Source organism: Phoxinus phoxinus, assembly GCF_949152265.1.
Source record: "Phoxinus phoxinus genome assembly, chromosome: 9".
NCBI classification, from domain to species: Eukaryota; Metazoa; Chordata; class Actinopteri; order Cypriniformes; family Leuciscidae; genus Phoxinus; species Phoxinus phoxinus.
The window spans coordinates 35,591,851-35,615,880 of NC_136884.1; the positions used below are offsets into that span (position 1 = coordinate 35,591,851).

Genomic DNA, 24,030 nt, shown 5'->3' on the forward strand with positions numbered 1-24,030 from the left:
CGAGTTTAGGGTATTTTTGGAGGGTGTAATCAAATAGACGAATTAAAAGGCCTTCCTCATCCCCACCCCCGTGATGGTGCCCACGTAGAGCAAGTTCATTAACCACCAGAAACTGAATAACTTCCCCAATACTTTTTACATAATATCTATTTTTTTCAATGTGAGTTTGACCAAGCTGGTGAACAATGGTATTATCGGTCTCTGTCCGGCACTGGTATTCCTGCCACGCAGACATGGCTCTGACGTGCGCAGTGCCTGGAGGCATGTTTCTGAAAAGCACTGTTTTTTATCAGCGCTTTTTTCCAATTGGTGTAGCCTACTTTTGTGAATGCGTCATCTCTTTCCGAATTGGAGACACTAAATTTACGGCAGGGAAAGCAAAAGCTGGCATCACGTAAGATAGAATATTCGAGCCATGGTCGAGACTGATACCAGCCCGCATTGAAACACCTGAGAGCCTGTCCAAATGGGCGCTTAGGATAGCTACTTAGCTTGGGCTGGGATGGGCTATACAAATCTAAGTCAGGGGGAACAGACACACTAGAGCTGGAAGAGGATTGTCTGTTTTGGGGAAGTCAGAATGTTGCCGGCTCCGACACCGATGCAGAGCTGGAGGATGGTGCATGTGGATTTTGTGGAGGACATGCGTTTGGAGGATTTACTGTTGAGTATGCAACAAGGCTCTGCTCAGTGTTGAAAGCAGAGGTACTGGGCTTGTCAGAGGCAGCATGTTCACTGTTGTTAGCAGGTGCACTGAGCTTGACAGAGGCAGCTTGCATGGAGGGTGAAGGACAAGGTACCTGTTTTTAATGAGCCACTTATGCATTTTTTATGTATAATAAAAACTGGTCTAATTATTTTATCCAAAAGCCTACTTCATTGACTTCAGTGCCAACTTCAGTAACTAGAGACTAGCAACTTAAGTGACTAGCAGCTAGCTAAGCAGCTAGGGTATGTTACCCAACAAATTAATAGCCTGCTAAAACGACAAAAAAAAATTGCAAACAAAACTTAACTGTTCAACTACAAGACTTTCAGGAAAAGCTTATAAGTACACACTAGCATTAAATGAGAAAAGAACAAAGTTATGAGCAGTGAGCCTTTTAACACGAGTTGCCAACAGATACAAAATCTATATAGTCTGTGTGCAGAGTGACTGTGACTGCTGAATGTGATCCGGCAGCAGACTGACACACCCCCAATAATGGCCAATAGAAAAGCAATAGCCTAAAAAAAAATGAATGAATGTTCTGGTTAGGACTGTTCATTTTTTATTTAAGGGGCTACTGTCACGGTTCATGGATTCATTGACTCTCTCTCGCTATGTGTGTGCATGTTGAGTGAATGGGCGCGGCTCATCAGCTGGCTCGTTATCCACTGATGAGCCGATCAGCGCCAGCTGTTCTGAATGAGGATGTCCTATATATTGTTTGCTCACTCGTCTTGTCTCTGTCAGATGGTTGTGGAGGTTCTTCTGGGTCTGAGCTATTGTTCTCCTGTTCCAGTCCGGTTCTACGACGCTTCACCGAGGATGTTCTCCACGTGGATCTGCATTCCGCCCACTGAGTCCCTGCGTTACCGAGTCTGCCCGAGTTTGCCTGAGGATTATCTGCCACTCCAACTCTGAGTTCTGTCTGAGAATCATCTGTTTATTTCTACACTGAGTGATTCCTGTTCATGCTGCCTGTCAGATTGAGCCTCTTGTCTTCTCTTTTTGACTGTAATAAATACTTATTCACTCGCATCTGAATCCTTGACTATTTTCCAGCGCACCATGACAGAACCATCTGACCACCTTCTCATGGATTCAGCGAGTGCTCCCGGAATTGAGCAGATGTTCGCCGGAAACCACGCCCGGATGGATCGCCAGGACGAGCAGATCGGAGCTTCGGGACGGGCGATACAGGCTTTGGTAACGCAGGTGTCCGAGCTCACCTCGCAATTCCAACGCCTGATAGCTCCCACTGCGCCAGCACCGCCCCCGCCTGTTCCCCAAGGGATTTTCCATCAACCAGAGCCGCGTCCCATCGCACCAGAACCGCGCATCCCAGCACCAGAGAGGTATTCGGGCGAACCCAATCTTTGCAGAACGTTTCTAACCAAGTGCTCAATTTTTTTCTCGCTTCAACCGGTGACATTTGCTTCTGAGGAGTCGAAGGTAGCTTTGGTGATGACACTGCTTTCTGGTCGCGCGGCTCAGTGGGGAACAGCGGTGTGGCAGAACAAACATCAGTGCTGCTCCTCGTTCCAGGCACTCGAGCTAGAGATGACACGAGTGTTCGACCGCGCCGTCGCTGGACGCGAGGCGGCCCGCCAACTCGCCGACCTTCGCCAGGACCAACAGTCAGTCTCTGACTATTCCATAGAGTTCCGGACATTGGCGGCCGAGTGCAAATGGAACGAGGAGGCGCAGTGGGACATGTTCCTGCATGGGTTGGCTGACCGCGTTCAGAGGGAAATTTATACCTTGGAGCTGCCCAAGACACTGGATGGACTGGTCGAGCTAGCATTACGGGTCGATGCACGTCTTCAACAGAGAGAGAGCCGACCGTTCCGGATGCCTGCGGCCGATTTCACCATGAGTTCCAGTACCCGGAGTATGAACGCGGTCAGTCCCTCTAACGATCCTGAACCCATGCAGGTAGGTCGAGCTCGGCTTTCCCGGGAGGAGAGAGAACACCGCCGCTCGAGGGGTCTATGTCTCTACTGTGGGGAGCCCGGCCATTTCGTCAACACCTGTCCTTTAAAAGGCCAAGCCCGGCGGTAGGATGGCGGCTACTGTCGGGCGGGCTCTCCATGATCGGACCCTCGAGCGCCACTCTCCTCCCGGTTAGACTCCAGTGGGCGGAACACTTCTTCAGCTGTCAAGCGTTGGTGGATTCGGGAGCGGAAGGAAACCTTATGGACTTCTCACTGGCACGTAAACTTCACCTCCCCATCACTGCTTTAGAGAAGACGATCACCATCAACGCACTCAATGGGCAAGAACTCCCGGGTATCACTCACTCCACTGGACTTATCACACTCAGCACCTCGGGAAATCACACTGAAAGGACTTCACTCTACCTCACTCAGTCACCCCACACTCCTATTGTCCTGGGTCACCCGTGGTTGGTGAAGCACGGACCCAGGATAGAGTGGGGCCTAAACTCTGTTTCTGCTTGGAGTGATGATTGTTATGCCTCATGTCTTTCGTCTGCCGTTCCGTCTGTTTCTCGTTCTGTGTTGCAGGAAGAGTCAGTGAATCTGTCTAACGTGCCACCGGAGTACCGCGACCTGAAGGAGGTGTTCAGTAAGTCTCGGGCTGCTTCTCTTCCTCCTCATCGTCCCTATGACTGTGCAATAGATTTACTGCCAGGTGCGTCTCCGCCTAAGGGCAAGTTATATTCACTTTCTGCTCCAGAAAGGGAGGCTATGGAGAAATATATTTCTGATTCTCTAGCTACTGGGTTCATCCGCCCTTCCTCTTCTCCAGCGGGGGCGGGATTCTTTTTTGTGGGGAAGAAGGATGGTTCTCTGCGACCTTGTATTGATTACCGGGGGTTGAACAACATCACGGTTAAGAATACTTATCCTTTGCCGTTGATGTCTTCAGCCTTCGAGAGGTTGCAGGGAGCGTCTATCTTCACAAAATTGGATTTACGTAATGCATATCATTTGGTTCGCATCAGGAAGGGGGATGAGTGGAAGACCGCTTTCAATACCCCCAGGGGGCACTTTGAATATTCGGTGATGCCATTCGGTTTATCGAACTCCCCAGCGGTCTTCCAGGCACTCGTCAATGATGTGTTGAGAGACATGGTTGATCAGTTCATATATGTTTACCTGGATGACATATTGATTTTTTCTTCGTCTCTCCAGGAGCACGTTCAACACGTCAGACGAGTGCTTCAGAGGTTGCTAGAGAATGGGCTTTTTGTCAAGGCGGAGAAATGCGCTTTTCATGCACAGTCTGTTCCTTTCCTAGGGTACATCATTTCGTCTGAGGGAGTACGCATGGATCCTGAGAAGGTTAAGGCTGTGGTGGAGTGGCCAAGTCCAGATTCCCGTAAGGCCCTACAGAGGTTTCTGGGGTTCGCCAACTTCTACCGGCGTTTCATTCGCAAGTTCAGCCAACTAGCCGCACCGCTGACTGCCTTGACCTCCCCCCGAACTGCGTTCAGGTGGTCAGACACAGCTGAGGCTGTGTTTGCCAAACTGAAAGGCTGCTTTGTTTCAGCTCCCATCTTGATAGCCCCTGATTCTTCACGTCAGTTTGTGGTGGAGGTCGACGCATCAGAGGTGGGGGTAGGAGCAGTGCTTTCCCAGCGTTCTCTCACGGACGACAAGATGCATCCCTGCGCGTTTTTGTCTCGTCGTTTATCGCCTGCCGAACGTAACTATGACATTGGTAACAGAGAGTTGTTGGCAGTGAAGCTAGCGTTGGAAGAATGGCGTCATTGGTTAGAAGGGTCGGGGGTACCTTTTATCGTCTGGACCGATCACAAGAACCTGGAATATATCAGAACCGCCAAAAGACTGAACTCCAGGCAGGCTCGGTGGGCACTTTTTTTCGGACGTTTTGATTTTTCCTTCTCGTATCGCCCGGGTTCCAAAAACATCAAACCCGATTCTTTATCGCGGATTTTTGACCGTTCCGAACGCCCGTCTACTCCCGAGTGCATTTTACCCGAGACCCTATTTGTCTCCACACTCACATGGGAGGTCGAATCGAAGGTCAAGACGGCCTTAGAAGGGGTAACGCCTCCGCCCGGTTGCCCACCGAATCGTTTATTTGTGCCGGAGGGATTAAGGTCAGACGTTATTCAGTGGGGGCATTGTTCCAACGTAGCTTGCCATCCAGGAGTTAATCGCACCAGATTTATGGTCAAGCAACGATTCTGGTGGCCACTTATGGCACGCGACATTCACAGTTTTGTTTTGGCTTGCTCTGTATGTGCCACTGGTAAGACTTCCAATCGACCCCCAGATGGGTTACTCCAACCGCTGCCTGTCCCTTCGAGACCCTGGTCCCACATTGCGCTAGATTTTATCACCGCCCTCCCACCCTCTCAAGGGTACACGGTAGTTTTGACCGTGGTGGACCGATTCTCGAAGGCGGCTCATTTTATTCCCTTGCCCAAATTACCCTCAGCCAAGGAGACAGCGGTGATCGTTGTAGATCACGTCTTTCGCTTACATGGCCTCCCGATAGACGTGGTTTCCGACAGAGGACCCCAATTTGTGTCCAAATTTTGGCGAGAGTTTTGTAGATTACTGGGAGCGACCGTTAGTCTGTCCTCAGGGTTTCACCCCCAGAGCAATGGCCAGACCGAGAGAGCCAACCAGGATTTGGAGAGAGTGTTGCGTTTTTTGGCTGCCAGGAATCCTTCCTCTTGGAGCCAACATATCTCTATGGTGGAGTACGCCCACAATGCATTACCAGTGTCATCCACGGGCCTATCTCCGTTTGAATGTAGTTTAGGTTACCAGCCACCAATTTTTCCCAGTCTGGAATCCGAAGTCGCGGTCCCCTCTGCTCACGCGTTCGTCCAGAGGTGTCACCGCACATGGACCAGAGCCCGTGAGACTCTGCTCCAAGTGGGGGCGTGCACCAAGGCTAAGGCCGATCGCCACCGGTCGAGGCCACCCGTATACGTCGCTGGTCAAAAAGTGTGGCTTTCTACTACGAACATTCCTCTCCGTTCCGTCTCTAATAAGTTAGCTCCTAAATTCATTGGCCCGTTCACTATCACCAAGATTATTAGTCCGGTGACAGTCCGCCTCAACCTTCCTCTAGCGTACAAGAGAATTCATCCCGCCTTTCATGTCTCCAAAATTAAACCCGTCTTTCGATCGCATCTTAATCCGCCTGCTCCGGTTCCCCCCCCGCCGCGACTCGTAGATGGGGAGCCTACTTATTCGGTTAACCGTATCCTGGACTCGAGACGGAGGGGACGCGGATTCCAGTACTTGGTGGACTGGGAAGGTTATGGTCCGGAGGAGAGAAGTTGGGTTCCTGCCAGGGACATTCTGGATCACTCCCTTATCGATGATTACAATCGACAGGTAAGGGTGTCTGGGAACGCCAGGCGGCGTTCCTAGGAGGGGGGTACTGTCACGGTTCATGGATTCATTGACTCTCTCTCGCTATGTGTGTGCATGTTGAGTGAATGGGCGCGGCTCATCAGCTGGCTCGTTATCCACTGATGAGCCGATCAGCGCCAGCTGTTCTGAATGAGGATGTCCTATATATTGTTTGCTCACTCGTCTTGTCTCTGTCAGATGGTTGTGGAGGTTCTTCTGGGTCTGAGCTATTGTTCTCCTGTTCCAGTCCGGTTCTACGACGCTTCACCGAGGATGTTCTCCACGTGGATCTGCATTCCGCCCACTGAGTCCCTGCGTTACCGAGTCTGCCCGAGTTTGCCTGAGGATTATCTGCCACTCCAACTCTGAGTTCTGCCTGAGAATCATCTGTTTATTTCTACACTGAGTGATTCCTGTTCATGCTGCCTGTCAGATTGAGCCTCTTGTCTTCTCTTTTTGACTGTAATAAATACTTATTCACTCGCATCTGAATCCTTGACTATTTTCCAGCGCACCATGACAGCTACTGGAGGAGTTTTGAGATCTATAGTCAAAATAGACTTAGATATATGTATTTAATTAAATACTACTATTTTTCACAGTCATCTTTTTACTTTAAGACTGGGGTAAAGCAAGGAAAACAACAATTTACCTCAACAAGGCGGCATAATGAACATTCGTGGAGGTGGAAAAACAAGTTCTTTGTGAAATGCAAGATTTATTTTATTTAAAATGTTTGCGACTCAGATTTCAGGCATGAAAACAGGTCAGGGGTAAAAAAGGTGAGAAGGATGCGGCATATATACCCCCCCCCCCCCCCCCCCCCAAAAAAAAACAACAACAAAAAAACAACTTGAAATCTGCATTGGCATTGTAGTAGGCTACCAGTGTCTCTCACAGGATTTTTGGATCACTGTGATGAGTGGTCCTCGGCCACTCTAGGGGGGTTCGGGGGCATGCTCCCCCGTAAGAAAACTGTAACTCTTTTAGTTACAGTGTCTGTCTACATTACTACTACAATAATAGTTATAATATTAATCCCATGATAGTAATAGCCATATAGCCTATTGTAAAACAAATGCACTGAAAAATAAAGGAAACTTTCATAATTAGTTTTGTACTAATTTCTATACTTGAAAGAGTATATTTCTATACTTCACATTAAAGATGTGATTGGGCTAGCCCAGTGTCAATCAAGAAAAGAACCAATGGGCCGCTGATCTACGTATTTCATCGGGTCTCAGAGAAAAAAAACTATTTACTACTACTATTTATCCCAAAAATGCCCCAAACCAGTCGTCTGTATGATAATCTGAAACAAGCACTGGTGAGCCGTTGTCCTGCTTCACTTCACAGATGCTGAGTGAAAGGAGAATTATAGAATGAAAGGATATTCATTTATATGACACTTTATTAATCAGGAGAACAGCTTGTTCAGCGCGTCATACGTCGTCCTTTCAGTTTCGGTTTTCAATCGATCAAGTTTTTTCACGTTCTCTCGATAAACCACCCCTTTCAATCCGATCGAAATAATTTGTAATAGAGCTGACACTTTGAGTTTTTAACGGGTTATGTTAAAGCCCTACTTGTTATGTTTTTATAAAATATCTATAGTGAATGCATTATCATATCACCGTATTATTTACCGCCATGCAACTGCGAGCCACAAATTAAAGCTTGGCGAGCCGCGCAATGAATACTTGTTCCTGCTCGCTCAGCGCTCACGGCGCCCGCGCCCACTCGCGATATTATCTCGCCCACTTCTATGTCAAAATAAAAAATAATGACATTGGCAACATCGCTGTCTGTATCTGACAGGACAGTTAACATTGTAAGCTAACTTACCTCAGGCTTGCTTTCCGACGTGCGGTTCTTTGTTCGGCAGTGTGTCCAGTTCTCAGACTCGCGGTGTAAAAGACTTTGAAAACATTTCTGCCCTAACGTTACTCTGACTCGTATTGGCTGTCATGTTTCGGCATTCGGAATGATGATTGTTTTTTAAAGCTTATAGTTTTGTAAAGTTTATGGTAACTTTATAGGGGATAAATGCTGGCCTCGACCTCGAACACCCCCCCCCCCCTCCTCTCTAAAATATTTTCTCATCGGATCTGCAAAAATCACGTAGGTGACCCTTTTAGGTTTTAAAACGGCGAATTTCGCCGAAAGGTGAGGAGTTTTCATGCCTGAGATTTTAATATAAATACATGGTTAAATATTTTACCACTTGCTTGAGCAACTAAATATAAATCTATATAGAAGTAATGCATTGAATAATACGTTGATTAAATTGGGTTTAAACGTGAATACGTCTATTAAAGAGTGTATATGTGTACAAAGAGAATCGCAATGCTGAAAAAACTCGACGTACATATCACATCACATGTTAATGCAATGCAGCGGTATTACACTCACAGGACACTGCACTTATTCGCAATCACAAAAGTTAATTATTTGCTCGTGCTTTAAAGCTCTGCCAGGTAAACATTTCATTGACGTGCATTCTCACATGAGGCACTTTTTCTGAGCGCGTACGCCCGAAGCGCGTGCGCAGTGTCAAACAGCGCCAAACTGGCCAATTTTTGTTGGCTCAGACCCATCTGCTAGCGATGGAAAAATATGCACAAAACAAACCACTTTCAAATTCGTATTTATCATCAGATGGACAGATAATTTCTCAGGGGAGGCAGAGCTTATCCTTGGGGAGGCACTGCCTCCCCCTAGACACGCCCCTGGCAAACGGACTCTTTTGAGGAGACAGTGGAATTCCAAATTTGTTTCCCTGATTCCACACGCTATGCGCGAATACTCTCGCTCGTCGTATCCAAGGTAAATTATCAACACTACCATCCCTTACATGCGTTTTATTTAAGTAAATACATTATAATCATCTAAAACGCATGCCACTTTACTTCCTGAACAAACGCACACCTGAGTCCGTGTTGCTTTCACATTCACGCGAACCGCGGCACGGTTTGGGAGCAACCGAACTCAACCTCCTCTAGATAGTCTCGGTTTCGGTACCCCAGTGTGCACCCGGGTCCGCATGACAACATTCACATTAGCTATTTTTCATGCGAACCGTGCCCCGTTCCGAACTAAACTACCAGTGTGAAAAGGCCCCCTTAGAGATCAGGCTGTAAATGAGTTCAGTGATTCAGGTTAAAACACAACCAACACCACCAGATCACTTTTTCTCTTTGTTCATCTGTCTGTTATAACTGAATTACAGCAGCCAAACTAAATCTAAAGTTAAAAATGTAAGGATCAAGAGCCCAACTAAAGCAAACAATGATGGCCATAATGGTGACTTAACATTTGTGATTTTCTTCTTCAGTGATTCTGCTTGTTAACATCAGGTGTCTTCAATAATGCTCAATCATCACTCAATTAATCACTTAATTATCTCATTAATGTCAACACTGTGTGAGTGTGGATTATATAAACTTTCTGAGCAGTGCTAATTTAACACTGGGTATTTTGTTGTGTGTAAAGCATAATTAAAAAATGTATAAGGAGATCATACGGCAACCTTTGATGATGTTTTCATATCTGATTGTCACATAATCATCTCTGTCATATCTTGTCTGCTCATGGTAGAATCCCAGTGCATGGAGAAACTCGTGCTCAACAATGGCTTTTATTCCACAGCCATTCCCAATGGAAAGAGTCTGGCCTCCAGGAGATGTGCGTCCGATATATGACCAACACCTGCAGAACAAGTCATTCACACAACACACAGTTGGATAAAGCTCTAATTATATTGTCAAATTATAAGTAAATAACTTCAGTATAGCATAGTCTACATCAGACCAGTCTGTAATATATGACTAACCCTTCACGACTCTCCACAGAGATGTAAAACTCTTCTGCTGCTCTGGGCTTAAAGTCAATGCATGATTTCAGTCTGAACTGCTCAAAGGCTCTCAGAATGACTCCTCTGTAGTTCATACCTATAAACACAAACAAAACTGAGTGGAAAACAATATAAAAGTTACATTAAATATGTAAAAGTTGATTGAAGCGTAAGTGAGGAATCTGAAATCTTACTGAGATTTGCACTCAGCTCATAGGGGACGGGAAGATCCCAGCAGGACCGATTCCCTGGAATGGCGCTGCCTTGCCTAGGCTTTAAACAGATCATTTCAAGTATCCGGATTTCATTTATATATATAGACTTACCTGCATATATATATATTTATACAGACTTACCTTCACGATGTCTCCTTCTGTGAGATTTAAACCTATTACCACAAGAGTGTTCAGTTCACAGTAAATATGCTTGAATAAAACATGAGTAAAAGTAATAATTTATCAACAAATATAGATCAGAGTTATCTTATTGCTTATATACATGTATTTGGGTACTTGAAATACTATAATAGATTTACCTTTGTTTATATCCGGAATGCTCTTCCATTTCTCAGAAACGCCTTGGAGAAAATAATATTGAAGTCAACAAAAGACACAGAGAGGGAATGAGCATTGAGTGATTAACAAAATGTAACTTTAGTGAATCCGTATGAAAGTAAGATGATAAACGAGCAATAACATCATCAGGCAGTAATGAGCAGTTAAAACAAGATATTTCATCCTGGAAACATAATATAATCACTTTACAATAGATTAATGTGACTGTACTGTACTCACGAGGTGGATCCTGAGAACATGAGATATAAAAAGAAAAATAGATTTAGCCTAAAATAAATCAACAGCTGTATATTGCTTTAACAATGACAATGACTGTCCACTATCTAACTTACATCTGATGCATGACCAAGAGCCAAAGCCAAGCTCAGCAGAAGAAAAGCACATAAATGCATTGTCTCTGGAAATCATAATGAACACATTTGATTGATAAAGTTTCATCTTATTAACCTGCAAGCAATTTAAGTTAAATGTAACAATACATATATTTAATAACAATTCATGATTAGAAGACCATTAACTCCGGAAACTAAAAGAGGGATACATACCAGTTTGCAGTCGGTAATGAAGCTTTATGTCTTCAAATGTGAAAGCGAGAGTCTTTTAAGCAGCAATGCCTAACACCATCCCTGAATATTACTGGAAAAACCAGCTAGATTGAACATGTGGGACACAAACTAATGCGGTGCTAGTTGGAACACACTTGTTTTAAATACTTCCACACATGCTAACATGGCTAAACTAACGAAAAAGAAAGCTTCAGACCCAGAAGTTTCCAAGCAACACAGCAGTAATGACTTTATGAACTTCTTCACTTATAAGATCGATAATATCAGGGACAAAATTATAACTATGCAACCGTCTAATACAGTATCGCATCAGGAAGTGCATTGTAGTCTCCCTGAGGGAAAATTTGATTCATTCATTGCTATAGGAGAGGAAGAATTTTGCAAACTCGTCAAATCATCTAAATCGACAATGTGTATGTTAGACCCTATACCGACTACGCTGCTGAAAGAGATGCTTCCAGATGTCATAGATCCTCTTCTTAATATCATTAATTCATCTTTGTCTCTAGGATACGTACCAAAAACCTTTAAGCTAGCTATGATTGAACCGCTTGTTAAAAAAACGCAACTTGATCCTACAAAACTAGTCAATTACAGGCCGATCTCGAATCTGCCTTTTCTGTCAAAGATATTAGAAAAAGCAGTATCCTCACAACTGTTCTTTTCTTGAAAGAAATTATATCTGTGAGGATTTTCAGTCCGGATTTAGACCGTTCCATAGTACCGAGACAGCTCTCGTTAGAGTCACAATTGATTTGCTCTTATCATCCGATCGTGGTTGTATCTCTCTATTAGTATTACTGGATCTTAGTGCTGCATTTGACACCATTGACCACAACATCCTTTTAAATAGACTCGAACATTATGTTGGCATTAGTGGAATTGCACTAGCATGGTTTAAATCATACTTATCTGACCGTTATCAGTTTGTAGCAGTAAATGAAGAGATGTCTTATCAATCACAAGTTCAGTATGGAGTACCACAAGGCTCAGTACTAGGACCGCTGCTATTCACTCTGTACATGCTACCATTAGGAGATATCATTAGGAAACATGGAATTAGCTTTCACTGTTATGCCGACGATACTCAGCTGTATATTTCTTCAAAACCTAACGAAACCTACCAATTCACAAAATTTACGGAATGCATAGCTGATATAAAAAACTGGATGACTAGTAATTTCCTACTACTAAATTCAGAAAAAACAGAGATTCTAATTATTGGACAAAAAACTTCCACACGTAATAACCTAGAGTACTGTCTAACACTTGATGGCTGCTCTGTTAAGTCTTCGTCGTCGGTTAGGAACCTGGGTATGCTCTTTGATACCAATCTTTCATTTGAAAGTCATGTGTCTAGTATCTGTAAAACCGCTTTCTTCCATCTTAAAAATAAATCTAAATTACGTCATATGCTCTCAATGAATAATGCAGAACAATTAGTTCATGCGTTCATGATCTCAAGGCTAGATTATTGTAATGCTCTACTGGGTGGTTGCCCTGCACGCTTAATAAACAAACTACAGCTGGTCCAAAACGCAGCAGCTCGAGTTCTTACCAGAACCAGGAAGTATAACTATATTAGCCCCATTCTGTCAACACTGCATTGGCTGCCTATTAAACATCGTATAAAATTTAAAATATTGCTGATTACTTACAAAGCACTAAATGGTTTAGCTCCGCAGTACTTGAGCGAGCTCTTAACGCATTATAGTCCTTCACGTCTACTGCGATCTCAAAATTCCGGCCAGTTAATAATACCTAGAATATCAAAATCGACTGCTGGTGGTAGATCCTTTTCCTATTTAGCACCAAAACTTTGGAACAGTCTTCCTAACATTGTCCGGGAAGCAGACACACTCTGTCAGTTCAAATCTAGACTAAAAACACATCTCTTCAGCCTAGCATACACATAACGCATTATAGACTTCTATAATTCAATGTTAGGCTGGATAGTTTAGAACAGCCGGGACCGGGAACACTTCCCGTAAATCCTGTCTCTCCTCCTCTCCACTCCGACTTCAACCAACCGGAACTGGACAAATACTCTGATTCATTTTGAACTTCTGACCTGTAATGCTCCTGAATCATAATCATACACTGTTCACTCATTGGCCAGAGGAGAACTGGCCCCCGACTGAGCCTGGGTTCTCCCAAGGTTTTTTTCTCCATTCTGTCCCTGATGGAGTTTTGGTTCCTTGCCGCTGTTGCCTTGCCTTCTGGCTTGCTTAGTTGGGGACATTTAATATTCAACAATATTATAGATCTGCCTTAAAGGTGGACGATGATGAAATAGTTTTTTGTATTATTTTCATGTTATCACTGTGAAGCTGCTTTGATACAATCTGTATTGTAAAAAGCGCTATATAAATAAAGGTGACTTGACTTGACTAACATGACGAAACTGTATTTACTAGTTGTAATATCAACATTATATAGAGAAAATATTGCACCAAAATTCAGAAATCTTTGGAAGATATCACTGAACATTTATTTACCCATAGCAAAAGTAAAGTTCTTATTTTTCCAAGAACTTTTCATCTCTATTTTTGGTGTTTAATTTAAATTAGACAAATCTGATATAATTTTAATCTTATATCTGTTATTTAACAGTTGAGAAAGTTGTTTAATTCTGATCTAACTAGCAGAAGACACTCGCAGGGATTACATCCCAGTTGTGCAGGGGGGGGGGCATGTTTTCACACTGCGTTACAATGAGCCCATATTAGAACTATGATATTCTATTCTATACTTTTATGAATTATATTAAGAAACCATTGAAAAAAAAGGCGAGAATAAAGGCTGAGAGTTAATGTTTAGAAATTATTCATTATTATTATGTTTTGTACTATGTTGTATAGATGTGTTTTCCGGTGTGTTTGTTGACAAACTCAAAAACTAGTTGATTTTAAAAAATAATATGAAGAATATATGAAGAAGTTAATAATTGTATTTTATTGAGAAAATATTTTAGTTTGTCTTGAATATTTGTTAATTAGATCAGATAACATTTGAATCTATCATATATGGTTATGTTACAATGAACCCCACATGGTTGTCACATATCACTTCATCAATAATGTTCTTGTTTGTGTTCCTCTTAGTCCTTGACCTTGTGCAATGCTAGTCATGTGGTTGTTTTTATGTCATGTCACTTGTGGGGTTCGTGCTGGGTGGGGTGGGGTTGCGCATTGTGAGCTGGTGTGTGTGTGTGTGTTGTGCTGTCTCGATTGTGATATTTGCTCTGCTGTTTTGGTTCTTTTTTGCTTTGATGTACTGGAGGACCCCCTTGAAAACGAGATGTTTCATCTCAAGGGGTTAATCCTCGCAATAAAGTTATGTTAATAAATAAATATCACTTCCATTCTTTCGGGGTATATCAAGAAAAAAAGTATACACTGTATTAATAAAACAAAACCACATAATTGTACTGGACATGTGTGAAATGAATTAGGGGAAAAAAAATACTCTGAACCCTAAGTACTTTTACACAAACTGAGGAAGTCAAAAAGCGTTAGGTTGTGCCCTTTAGTACCTTTAAAACAGACGAGAGATAGTATTTAAACCTGTTGTTAAAGTGATCTTATCTCATCGCACTGAAGGTGTGCAGGTCTGTGGATTGGTGTGTATAGAGGTTGCAAATCAAGAATATGCATGTTTGTGAGTAGAGAGGAATTCATCTTCAGTTTGTCAAAAACCACAACATAGAGCCATTATATAATTTACAGAAAGTACAAGATGCACAGCAGCCTCTGGCAGAGGAAATAGCTCTCCCTTAACAGAAGTGGCTGTTTGTTTGCTCATTTTGGTCTTTACTTAAAGATTTCAGACTCCAGCATTGATCATTTATATTTAGCTGTTGTAAAATCACTGTATCACACGGCTTGTTTTTTCTTTGTTTGTTCACGCATTTGGCAGATGCTTTTATATTTATATTAAGTGATTTACTGTCATGTTTGTTCATATTTAGAGGGTTTTTTTTAAATCTCTTTTCCTGTTCTGCTCATGTTTGTATTTCTTTATAAATCTTCTAATCTGTTAATTGGTTCAATTCTCCTCCGCCCCCTGTCAGTTTGTTTCTATGGTTACTGTTTGAGTTAGTTCTGTTCATGTGTGTCTAGTTAAACGACCTAGTGTGTTTCTAGTTAAATGACCCTCTCTTGTTTGCTGTGTATTTAAGCCCCATGTTTAGTCCTGTTCAGTGTCTGTTGACGTCTATGTCAACCCTTGGCTACTTTCTGGGGCCCGTTTCAATAAGGAGGTTCAACCAACTCTGAGTTAAAACTTGAACTCTTTTTGATTGAACTCTGAGTTGACTTGCCGTGAGATGGGGAAACTGAGTTTTCGGTTACAGAACAGCTGAAATTAGTCTGTTCAATCAACTTACAGTTGATTGACTCCGAGTTATGCACAACTATAAAAAGGCATTATCAATGGAGCGCAGATATTATAAGTCACCATGGCAACAGCGCCAGACAAAAAGAGGTCCGCATATTTCTCACCAGCAGAACTGGATGTGCTTCTCCAAACACATCTAATCTAAACACGATAATTTCAGACGGAAATTATCGTGTTTGGCCCCAGTGATCGTAATACTCATGTTTGTGACCTCCAAACGTTGTCACCTTACAGCACTACCTGTATTCGGAATCTGGGGGTCTGGATTGACAACAACATTACCCTTGAAAAGCAGATAAGTGCGGTGGTAAAGTCTTGCTTCTTTCACCTCCGTCTTTTAGCAAAGGTTAAACCATTTTTGTCTGGTAAGCACTTTGAGATAGCTTTGCATGCTTTTGTAACATCCAGATTGGACTATTGTAATTCTTTATATATTGGGATTTCTCAGAAACACATCACCCGTCTACAAATAGTCCAAAATGCAGCTGCCCGCCTTCTCAAAGGAAAACGAAAATTTGAACATATTACGCCAGTTCTGATTTCGCTTCATTGGCTACCGATTAAATTTCGAATTGATTTTAAAGTTTTGCTATTTGTTTTTAAATCTACACAGAACTTAGCTCCACAGTACTTATCAGAACTGCTTCATCCAGAAATTAAGTCAAGATCACTAAGATCGGGGGACTCTAACTTACTTTCTGTCCCTAGGACCAGACTGAAAAATAGGGGTGATCGAGCTTTTGCAGCTTATGGGCCTAAGCTATGGAATAGCCTACCCCACGATATTAGATCTGCCCAAACTCTGACACTTTTTTAAATTTCTCTGAAAACGCACCTCTTTTCAATAGCTTTCAATATACCTTGACTTGAGCGACTATACTTCTCTTTGATGTGTATCTTTACTGGTCTTACTGTCTTCCCTTATTGACCTTGTTAAGCACTTTGGTCAACACCAGTTGTTTTTAAATGTGCTATACAAATAAAATTGTATTGTATTGTATCTAATTACACTGTTGAAGATGTCACTTGTAGTTAGTAATTAATAACTATTTTAGAGTAACTTACCCAATTGTTATAATATCAGAGGTGAAACTGGAAGAACAGTATGTTATTCATACTCAATTTTCTTCTTGAAAATGTCAGCAACTGTTTGGCCAGGGGCATTTCGCATACATCTCAACCCAGCGAGTGAAGTAGTCAATGAACACTAAGAGATATTCAAAACGTTTGGAACTACACGGCCCCATCATATCCACACCCAACATTTCATTGGGGTGAGTGACAGTGGTGTGTTGCATTTTCCCAGCAGGTTTTCGATTGTCACATTTTTACACATCTCTTTACCCACTGCTTGACATCATTCCACATTCCTGGCCAGAAAGGCACTTCTTGAATCCTCTTATAGGTCTTGAATATTCCTCAATGGCCACTCAAGGGGCTAGCATGATAAAGCTGAATGATAATTACTTCCTTCGGATGAGACGTAAAACGGAGGTCCTGACTCTCTGTGGTCATTAAAAATCCCATGGCATTTTTCGTAAAAGAATAGGGGTGTAACCCTGGTGTCAAGGCCACATTCTGCCCATTGGCCCTTACCAATCATGGCCTCCTAATGAATTGATCCACTGAATTGGCTCTATCACTCTCTCTCCTCTCTCCACCTATAGGATCGATTGCTCCTGTCTGCCTCTGTGACTGCTTGCTTCGAGGCTGTAAGCGCCGTCTAAGCCTCGTATTAGCTTCGTATTTCTTTCTGTTTTAAACCATCATTTACTATAATTTCTAGTTGTTTATTGTGATGGGTGGAAGGATGACCCAAAAGCGATATGCAGCAAAACAGTCTTTTATTAACAGAAAGGACTGTCCGGAGGTAAGCAAAGTAAAAGCTCAATAAAGTTCAGTTCAACAAAGGATCCTCCGCAAATGCAGGTAGACAGCAAACAATATAATCCTCCGTCCAGACAGCAGAACGTCACAGGTGGAGAAGGACACTGTTCGAGCGCCAGCCACCTCAGGTACTCACAGGAGACGGCGAAGCAGTAGATGAGAGCAGGTGCGAAACAGCTATCAGCAAAAGCACATCTTTAGCAAACAGGTACTTGGTGAAAGCGCTAACACACACTGCGCGCACAGGACAAAACAAGACAGAAACGAGAGGTAAGCACGCATAGACTTGATACAGGTATCTGATGAAATAATCTGGCAGAGAGACTGGGGAAAAGCAAGGCTAAGAAGGAGCAGGCATAATTAAGGAAAGAGAGAACAGGTGTGGAAAGGAGGATAAGGTGATAGGTGGCGAGTGGATACAGCTGGAACTGATGAGAGAGAGATGTGTGCGTAAATGTGGCAATCAGTGTGAATGTCCGTGTGTGTGCGTGTGTGACCAGAAGAGGGAGACAGAGGAAAGAGAAAGAGAACCGGGATCCTGACAGTACCCCCCCCTCAACGAGCGCCCCCTGGCGCTCCCGAGGGAGGAGGCAGGCGAGAGCGGAGGAAATCATCGATGAGCGAAGGGTCCATGATGTCCCGGGCCGGAACCCAGCTTCTCTCCTCAGGACCGTACCCCTGCCAGTCTACTAAATACTGATGACCACGACCCCGGCGGCGCATATCTAGAAGCTTACGGACCTTATAAATGGGGGATCCCTCTACGCGAACAGGAGGAATAGACGGACGCGAGGGCGCGCGCAGAGTAGGTTTAATACAGGATACGTGGAAGACTGGGTGGACACGACGAAGATTAGGGGGAAGAGAAAGTTTAACCGCAACAGGATTGACGATCTTGACGATACGGAACGGACCGACAAAACGAGGTGCCAGTTTGCGGGACTCAGACTGGAGTGGTAGATTGGACGTGGAGAGCCACACCTTTTGGCCACAAATGTAGCGTGGGCTCTTTATGCGACGTTTATTGGCGTTGATGCTCATGCGTCTCCTCGAGCGACATAGTGCGGATCTCACGCTTCTCCAAGTGCGCTTACAGCGGTTAATAAACGCTTGAACGGACGGAACGTTAGACACCGAATCTTGTGAGGCAAACAGCGGAGGTTGATACCCCAAACAGCAGTGAAAGGGTGAGAGACCCGTGGCCGACGTAGGAAGTGAGTTGTGCGCATATTCTGCCCAAGCGAGTTGCTCAGACCATGACGAAGGATTGCGGTGAGCCAGACTGCGGAGGATGCGGGCAACGATTTGATTGGCCCGTTCAGCCTGACCATTAGTTTGGGGGTGAAACCCGGACGAGAGACTAGAGGAAGCGCCGATTAGGTGACAGAACTCTCTCCAAAACTGAGAGGCGAATTGTGGTCCCCTATCAGATACCACGTCAGTGGGTAAGCCGTGTAATTTAAAAACATGATCAACCATGACCTGAGCAGTCTCTTTAGCTGAGGGGAGTTTAGTGAGCGGAATGAAATGCGCAGATTTAGAAAAACGGTCCACAACAGTTAGAATTACTGTGTTCCCAGCGGACGGAGGGAGACCAGTGATGAAATCGAGCCCGATGTGGGACCAAGGGCGGGACGGAACCGGTAAGGGACGAAGCAAACCGGCCGGAGAGGAATTCCCGGACTTAGTCTGGGCACAAACCTCACAGGCGGCGACAAAACGACGCGCGTCACGTTCCAAAGTGGGCCACCAAAAGCGTTGGCGGATCGTGGCGAGAGTGCCCCGTACGCCGGGATGGGCTGACAATTTAGAGGAGTGACCCCAGCGGAGGGTAGCGATACGAGCAGAGACAGGGACAAACAGGAGATGTCTAGGACAGTTGCGCGGAACTGTAGCGCGGACAAGAGCGCGTTTAACTAGCTTCTCGATTCCCCAGACCGCCGCACCCACAACACAGGAAGAGGGAATAATCTCCTCCTGAGCCGTGGAGGGGGTTGAGGAATCGAATAGGCGAGAGAGAGCGTCTGGTTTAACGTTCTTAGATCCGGGACGAAAAGAGATAGTGAAATCGAAACGCGTGAAAAACAGAGCCCAACGGGCCTGGCGTGCGTTCAGTCTCTTGGCAGAGCGGATATATTCTAAATTCCTATGATCTGTCCAAACTATAAAAGGAATCGGGGATCCCTCTAGCCATTGACGCCATTCCCCCAAAGCCAGACGTATGGCGAGCAACTCGCGGTTCCCAACGTCATAGTTGCGCTCAGCGGGCGAGAGCCGATGCGAAAAAAAGGCGCAAGGGTGTACCTTCTCGTCGGCTGATGAGCGTTGAGAAAGTACAGCCCCGACCCCCACCTCCGAGGCGTCGACCTCGACGATAAACTGTCTCGTGACGTCGGGAGTAAGCAGAATGGGAGCGGTAGTGAAAAGAGTCTTAAGAAAATCGAAAGCGCGCTGAGCAGGAACAGACCACTGGAATTTGGACTTTACCGAGGTCAAGGCGGTGAGAGGAGCAGCCACCTGACTAAAGTTGCGTATAAACCTGCGGTAAAAATTAGCGAAACCAAGGAATCGTTGTAGTGCGACACGAGAGTCAGGAATGGGCCAATCAATCACCGCCTGGACCTTAGTGGGATCCATACTGACCCCCTCCGCGGAAATGACCGATCCGAGAAACGTTACAGAGGGAGCATGAAACGAACACTTCTCCGCTTTAACGAAGAGTCGATTCTCCAGTAAGCGCTGGAGAACTCGGCGGACGTGTTGGACGTGCACTTGGAGCGTGGGTGAGAAAATCAAAATGTCATCGAGATATACGAAGACGAATATATTGAGCATATCCCGGAGTACGTCATTGACAAGGGCTTGAAAAACGGCCGGCGCGTTGACCAGGCCGAACGGTAAAACCCGATATTCGAAGTGACCAAGAGGCGTGTTAAAAGCGGTCTTCCACTCGTCGCCCTCCTTGATGCGGAGGAGGTGGTAAGCGTTTCGTAGGTCGAGTTTAGTGAAAATCTTTGCTCCCTGTAACAATTCAAAGGCTGAGGACATCAGCGGCAAGGGATAGCGATTCTTGACGGTGATGTCATTCAGCCCCCGATAGTCTATACAGGGACGCAAAGAGCCGTCTTTCTTTTTCACAAAAAAAAAACCGGCGCCGGCTGGAGACGAAGAATGCACAATAGTGCCTGCGTTGAGAGATTCTGAAAGGTAGTTCTCGAGCGCTTCGCGTTCTGGGGCAGACAAGGAATAAAGTCTCCCCCGCGGAGGCGAAGCGCCCGGGAGAAGGTCAATGCTGCAATCGTACGGTCGATGAGGAGGAAGGGAGGTAGCCCGGGAACGACTGAACACCTCCTGCAGATCGTGATAAACCTCCGGTACCCCCGACAAATCACCCGGCTCCGTCTGAGAAACAGAAACAGAAGAAACAGGAGGAATGGCAGAGGTTAAACATTCAACATGACAAGATAACTTCCACGACAAAACAGAATTATTAGACCAGTTAAAGTGGGGGTTATGCTGAACTAGCCATGGATGACCTAACACTACTGGACTAAAGGGGGAGCGAAAAGTAAAAAAAGAAATGGTCTCTCGATGGTTCCCCGAGACAGTGAGTGAGAGAGGAATGGTCTTCCTCCGGATCCTAGGAAGGGAACTGCCATCTAAAGCAAAAAGGGAGGGGGAGTCTTTTAAGTCTATGAGGGGAATACCTTGCTCTTGAGCCCACGTCTCGTCGAGGAAATTCCCCTCAGCCCCAGAGTCAATAAGGGCGGAGCCAGTGACAGAGGAACCGGACCAGCAGAGAGTGAAAAAAAGAGTGGTACTTGACCTCGATGGAGAGTCCCTGGAGGAAGCGCTCGCCAGTAGCCCTCCTTTTACTGGCGAGCCCTGGCTTTTACCGGGCACACGTTGACAAAGTGATTAGAGGAAGCACAGTACATGCACAGGCGGTTGGATATTCTCCGCTCCCGCTCCCTAGATGATATGCGCAATCCTCCGATCTGCATAGGCTCCGGCTCAGTAGGGGGTGGAGAAGCGACGACAGGTGGCGAGTAGAATAGGGAAGATTCCAGACTGCGGGCCCGGTGGCGCAAAACGAAACGCTTCTCTATCCGAATTGCCAGGTCGATTAAGGGATCCAGACGAGTCGGCGTCTCGCGGGCAAGGATCTCATCCCTGAGCTCAGGATTAATTCCCTCCTGAAAGCGGGCCACTAGCGCCGGTTCGTTCCAGCCACAAGTAGCAGCCAGTGTGCGAAACTCAATAGAGAAGTCCGCAACAGAGCGCCTCCCCTGGCGCAACGAGGAGAGAACTCGCGAAGCCTCCTCTCCGTAGGCAGAACGGTCAAAGACCCGGATCATCTCGGTCTTGAACTGGGAAAAGTTAAACACACAGTCCGCCTCAGTCTCCCAGTGAGCTGCTCCCCATTCACGAGCCCTTCCGACAAGGAGAGAAATGACGAAGGCGACCCTGGCTCGGTCAGAAGCATAGGTCGAAGGCTGAAGAGCAAAAACAACCTCACATTGAGTCAGAAAGGCGCGACATTGGGTCGGCTCACCCGAGTAGCACGGGGGGTTGTTGATCCGTGGTTCCGATCTTTCTCGAAGATCCTGAGTGACTGGAATGTCTTGATGAAACTGATGAAGTCGAGATGAGAGACACGATACCTGTGAGGCCAGAGACTCGACGGCCTGTCTCGCGGCGGAGATCTCCTCTTCATGCCGGCCCAACATCGCTCCCTGGTGCTCGACAGCAGACTGAAAGTGATTGCCGCTCGCTGGGTCCATTTGTGGCCAGATTATTCTGTGATGGGTGGAAGGATGACCCAAAAGCGATATGCAGCAAAACAGTCTTTTATTAACAGAAAGGACTGTCCGGAGGTAAGCAAAGTAAAAGCTCAATAAAGTTCAGTTCAACAAAGGATCCTCCGCAAATGCAGGTAGACAGCAAACAATATAATCCTCCGTCCAGACAGCAGAACGTCACAGGTGGAGAAGGACACTGTTCGAGCGCCAGCCACCTCAGGTACTCACAGGAGACGGCGAAGCAGTAGATGAGAGCAGGTGCTAAACAGCTATCAGCAAAAGCACATCTTTAGCAAACAGGTACTTGGTGAAAGCGCTAACACACACTGCGCGCACAGGACAAAACAAGACAGAAACGAGAGGTAAGCACGCATAGACTTGATACAGGTATCTGATGAAATAATCTGGCAGAGAGACTGGGGAAAAGCAAGGCTAAGAAGGAGCAGGCATAATTAAGGAAAGAGAGAACAGGTGTGGAAAGGAGGATAAGGTGATAGGTGGCGAGTGGATACAGCTGGAACTGATGAGAGAGAGATGTGTGCGTAAATGTGGCAATCAGTGTGAATGTCCGTGTGTGTGCGTGTGTGACCAGAAGAGGGAGACAGAGGAAAGAGAAAGAGAACCGGGATCCTGACATTTATACTACTAAATACAGCTTACCCAACATCTCAGATTAACCTGACATTGCTAGCTTCCGTTATTGGTAGCACAACACGCTAGTAACTCGCTAGCCTGTTAACGCACCACCCGTGCGCTCAGTTATTTATTTTTCTCTATCGTGCGCCCGCGCCTTTGAGTTCATATAAGCCCAGGTGAGTAAGAGTCAGTCAACAAACATGGTGAGTAATGTCTTGTCCTGTTATTGTCACCTGCACTTCATGTCACATGTTTACCATAGCCTTCTCTGTCGGCAATATAGGATTTATATGTGATAAATGCAAGGAGACAGTCAGGCTGACGGAGAAGATTTCAGAACTAAAGACACGCATCCAAACTTTAATCGAGAATAGAAAGAAGAGTGCTAGAGCTTTAGATACTATTTTGGATGCGCCTAGCCTAGTGAACTCTTTACATGAGTCGGTTCCGGCTGAAGTAGAGCCCGTGCAGCAGGGCAGATGGGTGACAGTGAGAGATCGCTCTAGTCGCGGATCAAAAAAACACTTTTCCGTTCCGATAACAAATCAATTTGCCCCGCTCAGTGAAACACCCACTGAGAATTATGCTGATTGTGCCCTGGTAATTGGTGATTCGATCACACGGAACGTGAAAATAGAGACACCAGCCACCATAGTCACATGTTTGCCGGGAGCCAGAGCGCCTGACATCAAAGCAAATTTAAAAGTGCTGGCTAATGCTAAACGTAAATTCTCTATGATTATTATTCACGTCGGCACTAATGATTAATGGAAAAGTTTTTGGGGCAAACCTGACCTGTTGAAAAGAGATGGTATTCATCCCTCCTGGGATGGTGCTGCTCTTCTCTCTAGTAATTTGGCTCATAGTCTTAGAGCTAAAACATGACAATCTGGGCCTCAGGTCAGGAAGCAGACAGACTGGCTTAACCGACCGTCTGCTAGCGGCCTCACGTCACCAAGGTCAGATAAATCCCATCACATAGAGAATCTTTCACTTAGATATCATCATATAGAGACTGTGTCTGTTCCCCGAACTTGGAAATCCAAAAAATTTTCAAACCCATCTAAGGTTAAAAATTTAATTGATGTTCAAAAAATTAAAAACAGATATAATACGGATGAGCAAATGATAAAGCTTGGGTTGCTGAATATTCGATCTCTTACTTCAAAAGCGCTAATAGTTAATGCTATGATTACAGATTATAACCTAGATGTGCTGTGTTTGCAGGAACCTGGCTAAAACCAAAC

General features: G+C 45.0%; 1 protein-coding gene across 1 annotated transcript in view; it reads right to left on the reverse strand.

Moving 5' to 3' along the window:
• Positions 1–10,482, reverse strand: part of LOC307004125 (meprin A subunit beta-like) — a 29,214-nt gene extending 18,732 nt beyond the window's left edge. The window contains exons 1-5 of the mRNA XM_079623076.1: positions 10,455–10,482; positions 10,276–10,307; positions 10,114–10,192; positions 9,899–10,016; positions 9,596–9,774 (exon numbers count right to left, since the gene is read on the reverse strand). Of these exons, the coding sequence (XP_079479202.1) occupies positions 9,596–9,774; positions 9,899–10,014 (295 nt within the window). The 5' untranslated portion in view covers positions 10,015–10,016; positions 10,114–10,192; positions 10,276–10,307; positions 10,455–10,482. The remainder of the gene's footprint in view (positions 1–9,595; positions 9,775–9,898; positions 10,017–10,113; positions 10,193–10,275; positions 10,308–10,454) is intronic.
• Positions 10,483–24,030: the final 13,548 nt, after the last annotated feature.